Source organism: Coregonus clupeaformis, chromosome 11 (genome assembly GCF_020615455.1).
Source record: "Coregonus clupeaformis isolate EN_2021a chromosome 11, ASM2061545v1, whole genome shotgun sequence".
NCBI classification, from domain to species: domain Eukaryota; kingdom Metazoa; phylum Chordata; class Actinopteri; order Salmoniformes; family Salmonidae; genus Coregonus; species Coregonus clupeaformis.
Window position 1 is genome coordinate 19,315,665 of NC_059202.1, and position 9,200 is coordinate 19,324,864.

Here is a 9,200-nt window from a genome sequence, read left to right on the forward strand (position 1 = left end):
GAGATACACAACAACACAATGTCGAAAGTGTACTGAGGACCCAGCTGCAAAGTTCGCTAACTTAAGCAGTATGGCTTCCAGGTAATTACTGGGGAACTAGCTGGATAACTAAACCTAGCTACATAAAAGTGCATGCATCTATGGCTACAAGATAAAAAGTTAACAATTGCTCATTTGTTCATGCCTTCCTCATTAGCAAGGATGTCTGTATTCAATTAGAGAGTCAATTGCAGTACCCAATGACAAGTCAAATAGACAATATATTTGAAATTAATTCAATTTAATAAACTAATCTTGTATACAAAACAGCAATAAGGGTGATGTAAAATGACATACATTAGAAAGAAAACATTGGTAGACTGCATTTAACCCCATGTTACAGCTACAGTATGTATGTAGGTTATGCATGTTTTATTCTCAGGTTGGCCTGACAGCAGTATGAATAAAACAGTACCTGTCTCGTTTTCCTCTGCAGTTAAGCATGGCCACAGTCCTCTTTCTGTCAAGAGTATTTCAACTGTCATTTGCTGCTTCTTACAAAAACAACAAAAATTGCACAGTGCATCTTCTCCGGGGAAAGAGCGAGTTCTAGGCCCGAACCCACCAAGCATCTCAGTGTAGGAGTGGGTGATCTAGGATCCGTCCATGTAATCCTATTCACGATGATCTAAAAATGGCAAAAACTGATCCTGGATCAGCACTCCTACTCTGAGATGTTTTGTGGATTCGGGCCCTGGATTTCAGAGACAGATGTCTTATGTGGAGCACTCTCATTAAAAGTTCAGTCACATTTCTTGTGTCAAAGCAATTATGCAAATACATGCTTTTAAAAGCAAAGCTATTGCAAAATCATCCCATCTTCTTTTGTCCTCAGTAGTAATAACTGCCGAAAGCAGCCGCCACACAGAATAAACTGTCCTGAGGAGGGAAAGTAGTCATTATCATGGACTCTTATCAAAAAAGGTCAATTCCTCATACCAGACTTGAAGATAAAAACGCTTACATTCATAAAAATGTCCTGAGCGTAGCTGTCTGTGTCAGCATCCCAGAAACACCTGGCAGCCATCCTGGTGAGACAGGAAGAAGTCATCAGTTCCTCTTAATTAACTTTAATACACATAAACACGCTTTGGAAATCAGAATACATGGACCACAGAGACCAACATAATGCATTTTGACATTAAAAGCTACCACTAGATGGCGTGCATGCTCCCTGATAAAGGTATAGGACACAGAGTACAGCGGCTTTCAGTCTAGAGCTATGTTATAGCCTGTAAGGGTACACCATATACAACTACTAAAACCTTCAGGGTACCTTGGTTCACTTCTATTGTTCAACAATGACATTGTATTTCTATTAGGATAAGTGGGGTCCATAAGACTTGGGATAAGTGGGGTCCATAAGACTAAAATGAACTAAAAAGATGGTCTAAGATGGTCTTGGAATTGGATCCACAAATAGTAGCTTGGGAGAAAGGAAAACAAACGGTATAGGAGCCAGTGCCACATCCTCCATGCATATTATCTAAATGGTATAGAGGAGCAAATGCCACATCACTCACTTGACACCTTCTCCTCGCTGCTCTCCAATAACCACTTGTACCACCAGCTTGTATCGGTCAAAGCCCACATCTATCATTGGAGAGAGAGATCATTGTCATTAACCTTTTTTGTTAGAAGGTAAATTGAGACAAACTGAGAAATGTCCTTATTGACAGCCGTCAGGGGGAGACTTGCAGAAGAGGAGAGGGGTTGATCGATAGTCTGACTACACAGCCACATCGCTCGGAACGAACACCACGGCCACTAGTGTTTCTTCTCAACATTGAATGTATGGAGCGATCGATAGATCAGCATGTCTCATCACACAGACAGCACACTCTGGCGTTTAGCGTCCCCAATCTCTACCCTGGGACATTAGGATGGATGTACATAGGGCAGAGGTGGAAGATGATGTAAATATAGCTAGCTTCTAATTAAATCAGTGGGGACTTGACAATAAGGGTGACTTACAGTGGCATTTCCGAGATCGCCATACAAAAACAAACTGTCCGACAGCAAGATCCAGGATTCTTACCGGGTCCAAGTTCAATGTCTAATTATTTTGTATTTTTATTTAACCTTTATTTTGACAGGGAAGACATATTGAGACCTATGTCTCTTTTCCAAAATGTGCACTGTATAATACAATATAAAATACACACACATACATATACAACCACACACACACACACACATTAAAATACAAAAACACAGTCATGGAAAGCACAAATATAAAATCACAAATCACCCAGAAAAACAGTTACATTCCTCCCCAATCAATACTCTAAACTGCCCGAACGGCACCAGAACATCAAGATGAAATATATTTTGAATTTTGTTCCAGCAATAAGGTGCATTAAAACTAAAATAAGATTTACCTCCTCGTGGAGACCCTAGGAACCTCAATAGTTAACCAATCCTGTGAACGGGTTAGGCAACTCAGGTGTCTATACTTCAACAGCAAAGTTAGATAAGACGGAAGTTTATGAAGTAGGGCCTCGTAAACAGAAAGGGGGTAATGTAGAGATCTAAGGGTCTTGAGGAAAGTCCAGCCAACCTTTTGATACAGGATGCAGTGATGAGTATCAAAACTGTCGCCTGTAACAAAACGAAGGGCACTATGGTAGATGGCATCCAAAGGTTTAAGAGTAGTAGCAGCTGCACTTTGATAAATAATATCACCATAATCAAGAACAGGTAGAAAGGTTGACTGAATAATCTGCTTCCTACTGCTGTAGAAAAAGAAAACTTTAAATCTTAGCTTCAACCAGCTCATCTATATGTTTTTTAAACGTCAAATCCATATCAACCCAAATGCCAAAATATTTATATGCGGGAACACGTTCGATTGGAGAACCATCTAATGAGTGAACATGTAGGTCATCTGAAACATTCAAATGTTTTTATTTAATTAATTTTTTCTCCCCAATTTCGTGATATCCAATTGGTAGTTACAGTCTTGTCCCATCGCTGCAACTCTCCTACGGACTGGGGAGAGGCGAAGGTCGAGAGCCATGCGTCCTCCGAAACACGACCCTGCCAAGCTGCACTGCTTCTTGACACACTGCTCGCTTAACCCTATCTGAAACATTCTTACGAGAGTTTAAAAACAACATTTATTTAATTTTGCCCGTATTAAGCACAAGTTTTAAATCAGCAAGGGATTCCTGCATAGATATAAAATCTGACTGTAGTTTTGAAATAGTCAGATCAACAGTCGGGGCAATAGCATACATAATAGTATCATCTGCATATAGATTAAGTAAATAAACTATAATCACAGATTGACCAATGGTGTTTATAGAAATAGTGAAGAGGTCCCAAAATGTACCCCTTTGGTACACCTATATGTACTTCAAGAAATTCAGACTTAACCCCATCCATCACGATGGCCTGAGTTTTGTAAACAAGATAATCATGAAACGATGAACAGGCGTCAGAGCTCAGGCCTATCGAGTAGAACTTATTCAATAAAATAGTTCAACATTATCAAAAGCTTTAGACAGGTCCACAAACAAAGCAGCACACTTCCTTTTAGTGTCTAAAGTATTTACAAGATCATTAACAACTAAAGTGGTTGCTGTAATAGTACTATGCCCAGGCCTAAACCCTGATTGATTTATATCAAAATACATTTATCAGATAAAAAAATAGCAAAGTTGTACATTTACCAAGGATGTGAGAATCATAGACAAGGAAGCCTCGAAATGGGGCGATAATTATTAAGATCACTACTATCCCGCCCTTATGGAGTGGGAGCACAAGAGCTGATTTCCATACTTTTTGAATATTTCCTGATAACAATGTTAAATAAAAAATGTGCGTTATTGAGCCAACAATGATGGGCGCTGCACACATAAGCAGACCAGGATCCAGTTGGTCGGCCCCTGTGGATTTCTTGTTGTCTATTGCTATCAAAGCACCCAGGACTTATTTTTAAACGGATACATGCTTAATAAGGCCAAACAACACTGCTATAAATGCAAGGTAAGAAAAGTAGTGTTTTATGTCAAACGATTTTGGACAAATCTGTCAAGACACCAACCATGAGAAAGGGTTTAAACATAGTTTTTAAATCAACTCGTGAATTTAATTAAATGTAGCCATGTTTCCCCCTTATATATTAATGTAATGACATGATTTTCTTTCTTTTTTTTTGCAGATTATTATCAATGACTTAACAGCTGTAACAAGTTGTCCACCGCAGGAAATCCTCACTGACACCCTAGTTTACAGAAACACCTTGAAGACTTAGAGTTGGATGAGGGATGTAAGAGCCAAAGGCATTCTCATTGCTATACATTTACTCATCTTATTAGGATAAGAGTTGTTTCACAATGTCAGCCCCAGTTAGAGGCTTTGTAACGGCTGAGTAGTTTCTCACCCTTCAGTTTGCGCTTTATGCAATCTGCTAATGAACGGGACAAAACGGCGACCTCATCCGGATCATATTGCACCCCAGAGAGTTGTTCTCTCAGGATATCACGAATGCACTCCTTCACAACAGCTGCTTTGAACCTGAAATAAAAACAAAATGATAGATAAAGAGAGGGAAAGACAGAGAGACAGACAACAGGCTGCCCTGCTAACTAGCTACCTAACGTTAACTAGCTAGGCTAGATATTAGATAGCTAGATGGCCAACTAATTTTGCTTCAAACAAGTAAAAACTGTTTTTAGCTAGCTATATATCTAGTCTACAGAACTGCAAACTATGTATATTAAATTGGCAAGATATTCAAGTGACCGCTCTAACAATGGAAATATGTCCTCAAATATGGAAGGCGAGATCAGGTAGGACAATTCTAGCAAATGAGAGGGCAGATATGCCTGTAAACAACAGGCCATAGACATAGATAAAGGACTCGTCTTTGTATCTGTGCCATTATAGTGTCTGTTATAGTATGGCCATCGCCATTTTAAAGCAGTCAATTGTATTCTTATTCATTGGCTGATTGCTCCCAACTCATATGAATCCCCACCCAGTTGACTACTTTAAAATGGTTGAAGCCCTCAATGGCAATGCTAAAACGGGTTATATCCATGATGAGTCCTCTATCAGATCTCTATGACAACAGGCACAACTCTGATACAAAGTCGTTTTGGGGTAAGTTCCCGAAATGCCACGTGCATCCACTTACATCAGTGTATTAGTAACAACCTAACCATTGCGAAACTTCTATTTGATAAAATAAGCCTCATGTGCCGAATTAGCAGTTCAATGTTTTTGGGGACCTACTTCAACACTCTCATTGACCTCCATACAAAAATGAGTCACTTCATCAAATTATTTTAGAGTAGCAGGTAGCCTAGAGCTGAAAGGTTTCTGGTTCAAATACTGGAGCTGACAGAGTGGGAGAAAAAAACGAATCTGTCGCTGTGCACTTAGCTAACCCAAATTGCTCCAGGGTCGCTGTACAATGTACACATTTCCATGAGGACAAATTCTTCTTCTATGGTATAATTGCCGTTCGCAAAACAATTTGATGTACATTCTGCCACCTACTGTGCGGGTGAATAATAAGGATCCCAAAAAAAGGATATGATGTGGTTAAAAATAAATCTAATATCATACCAAACTATCAAAAAAGAAAGGAACTCCTTCGAGACTGTTGGAAAAGCATTCCAGGTGAAGCTGGTTGAGAGAATGCCAAGAGTGTGCAAAGCTGACATCAAAGCAAAGGGTGGCTATTTTAAGAATCTTAAATATAACATATATTTTGACTTGTTTAACACCTTTCGGTTACTACATGATTCCATATGTGTTATTTCATAGTTTTGATGTCGTCACTATTATTCTACAATGTAAAAATAAAGGAAAACCCTTGAATGAGTAGTTGTGTCCAAACTTTTGACTGGTAGTGTATTTCCAACGAGACTCCCGCTAGAACTCCTTTGGCAGGCGCCCTGCTCCGAAGATCAATACATGTTACTTCTGACGTGGACAACTTTGCCAGATCCAGTGCACGCTTCTTCTGTTCTTCATCAACACAATTAACCAAAACAAGGCCGCTTCTATTCACCTTGATTGAATCCACCTTTCCCACTGATTCCTAAGAAATGCATTATGGGACCGATCCTTGTCTTCTACTACAACTTTTACTCGTTTTGTTCCATTCTTTGATTTCATTATTTTCCATTCATAGTCACACACTTCACTTGCCGCACTTTCAGATTCAAGCAGTCACCATTTCCTCCCAACCACTACTCCTTTGAGCCTCCAACCACCACCCAAATTATTTTCGTGGCGGAGTAAAACCTCTCATTTCGCCTTTTCTTTGCATAGCTAACGTTAGCTAGCTTACTTTACCGTTAGCATTGAGTGTGGCAACTTACTTGTGATGATAATTCGGTCTAATGAGGTAAGTATTTCCTCCGGTATCTGCTCCCTCCATTTTAACTGCGTATGTATTATGGTGCGTTGGATGGTAAGAAAGCTAATTTAGCAAATAATACATAAAAACATGGAGATTGAGCTAAAGCCTCAAGAGGAGCAGAATCAAGGTTTGCTTACGTTACCATAACAACATTTGCGCTACCGGAAGTGTAACAAACCAGGCATATCCTTCTCTCAACGGTTGTTGGAACCGCAGGGTCTTGTTCAAGACTTCAAATGTTGAGCATCGTTACGACAACTTCTTCTTCTTCGAAGAGATTTAACGGCGGTTGGCATCCAACAAATGTTGCATTACCGCCACTTACTAGACTGGAGTATAACTTCCTTATATTTTGCTTAAAAATATACAAAACACAAAAAATACCCTACCATCTAACACTACACTCACAAAAAAATAAATAATAACCACCATACTCCACTATTTAAATATGTATTCCTACTTCAGGCCAACAGCCTGAAAGGATGGGAAACCACCACTTAACACACCCTGTAACTCTTCTGATGTGAAGTCTCGCACACCCAAATACCTCTCTGCAGCTGCCACCACAACCTGTATTTTCTGCAACTTACGTTCCATCCCTGCAGTACAGTTGATAACCATTGTTATAAATGCCAAAAATCCAATCTTACTGAAACATATATCACTTGATCACTTGTTGGTTTATTATATACTGGTACAGCTCTACTACTCACAACATTCCTCTCAGGATCCCTCCCCCTTGACCCATCTTCCTCTACTTTCTACACTGCCTCAGCATATGACAACTTCTGCACTAACCCTGGAAACCTGAACCTGCCTCTCTCGCACCGGACATTTCGGATCCCCAGCCCAAGGGGCACCCCTACAATTAACACATACCACTACTTTCCCCAATGCTACACATTCCTTTGTCTCATGCCCTTCTGCACACTTCTCACACCTAGGAACCTCCCTCCTACCCACTGCTGCCACATGCCCATAAGATTGACAACTGTAACAACGTAATGTATTCGGCACAAAAGCTTGTACCGAATAACTTATATATTCTAACATCACTTTGTCAGGCAACGACTCAACATCAAAACTCAAAAGAACAGACAACGACGAGCATCAGAAACACCCGGAATCTTCCCCTTCAGTTGGTCAGCTTTCACATTTACCGCTACCCCAGTAATCAAACCTTTCAATGGCGCCCTTTTCTTGAGAGCAAAACAATTCACATCTCCTGCCCCCATTCGTTTAACATGGAGCACCTGCTCCCTCTGACCAGCAGAAACACAAACAATTATCACTCGACCACTTCTGGTTACCCTCACCGATTCCACAGCACCCAACTCTGTTTTCACCCACCCTGAAACCACAAGTGGATCAGCCAAAAGGCAAGGGTCCACTTTTCCCAAAAACTTCACTCCTACTGTCACAGACTCATTTTATCCTGACCCTCGGTGCAAACCTCGGGCTCCGAGAACTTCACCACACCTACCACCTCCGATACTTCACCCTCATTCCCTTCCATTTCTCCTCCTGTGTTCAACTCATTCTGCTTACACTTTCTACCATTCTTCTTTAGCAAACCATCTCCCCTTTTTCCCGCCATTCTTAACTGACTCAAGCTCACCCTCTTCCTCCCTCTCTCTCTTAGACCTCCTTTGCCTCTCTTTTTCCCTCCATTCCTCCGTATTCCAAGTATATGTCTCCTTATGATAGTACTGCACTTCCCCTGACATACATCTTGTTCTTGCCTTGTCAAGGGACGTCATTTAACCGGCTGTCACAATCTCCGTCCAATCAGCATTAACCCCTCAGGATGTAGCGCTCAACAGTGCATCAATCAGCTGCTTCGTCTTGATGTTGTTCTTTATCAATAGCTACCACAATGCTTTTCCATTTCAAACAAGCGCGCTCTCTTTCTCCCGGATTCCTCGATTCCTGCCCATCCGTCGTGTACCCTTTTGACCAACTTCGCCTATATTTGGGACAGTCATCGTTGCGACAACAGCTTTCAAGAGCCAATTTGATGTTGAGATGTGTATGTTACTTGAACTCTGTGAAGCATTTATTTGGGCTGCAATTTCTGAGGCTGGTAAACTCTAATGAACTTATCCTCTGCAGCAGAGGTAACTCTGGGTCTTCCTTTCCTGTGGCGGTCCTCATGAGAGCCAGTTTCATCATAGCGCTTGATGGTTTTTGCGACTGCACTTGAAGAAACGTTCAAAGTTCTTGAAATGTTCCGTATTGACTGACCTTCATGTCTTAAAGTAATGATGGACTGTCGTTTCTCTTTGCTTATTTGAGCTGTTCTTGCCATAATATGGACTTGGTCTTTTACCAAATAGGGCTATCTTCTGTATACCCCCCCTACCTTGTCGCAACACAACTGATTGGCTCAAACGCATTAAGAAGGAAAGAAATTCCACAAATTACATTTTAAGAAGGCACACCTGTTAATTGAAATGCATTCCAGGTGACTATCTCATGAAGCTGGTTGAGAGAATGCCAAGGGTGTGCAAAGCTGTCATCAAGGCAAAGGGTGGCTATTTGAAGAATCTCAAATATAAAATATATTTTTGATTTGTTTAACACTTTTTTGGTTACTACATGATTCCATATGTGTTATTTCATAGTTTTGTTGTCTTCACTATTATTCCACAATGTAAAAAATTATAAAAATAAAGAAAAACCCTTGAATGAGTAGGTGTGTCCAAACTTTTGACTAGTAGTGTATATATATATATATATATAAGTGCTTTTTTGTGTATAATAGTAGTATAAGTTGTATCCC

The 9,200-nt window shown here is 40.3% G+C and overlaps 1 protein-coding gene across 1 annotated transcript; it reads right to left on the reverse strand.

The window, feature by feature from the left end:
* Positions 1-263: 263 nt before the first annotated feature.
* Positions 264-6,594, reverse strand: dynlt2b (dynein light chain Tctex-type 2B). The gene is made up of 5 exons (XM_041889690.1): positions 6,378-6,594; positions 4,427-4,560; positions 1,563-1,632; positions 1,004-1,067; positions 264-918 (listed from the first exon to the last, which is right to left on the reverse strand). Exons 1-5 carry the CDS (start codon positions 6,434-6,436, stop codon positions 871-873), a joined length of 375 nt encoding a protein of 124 aa, XP_041745624.1. The 5' UTR covers positions 6,437-6,594; the 3' UTR covers positions 264-870.
* Positions 6,595-9,200: the final 2,606 nt, after the last annotated feature.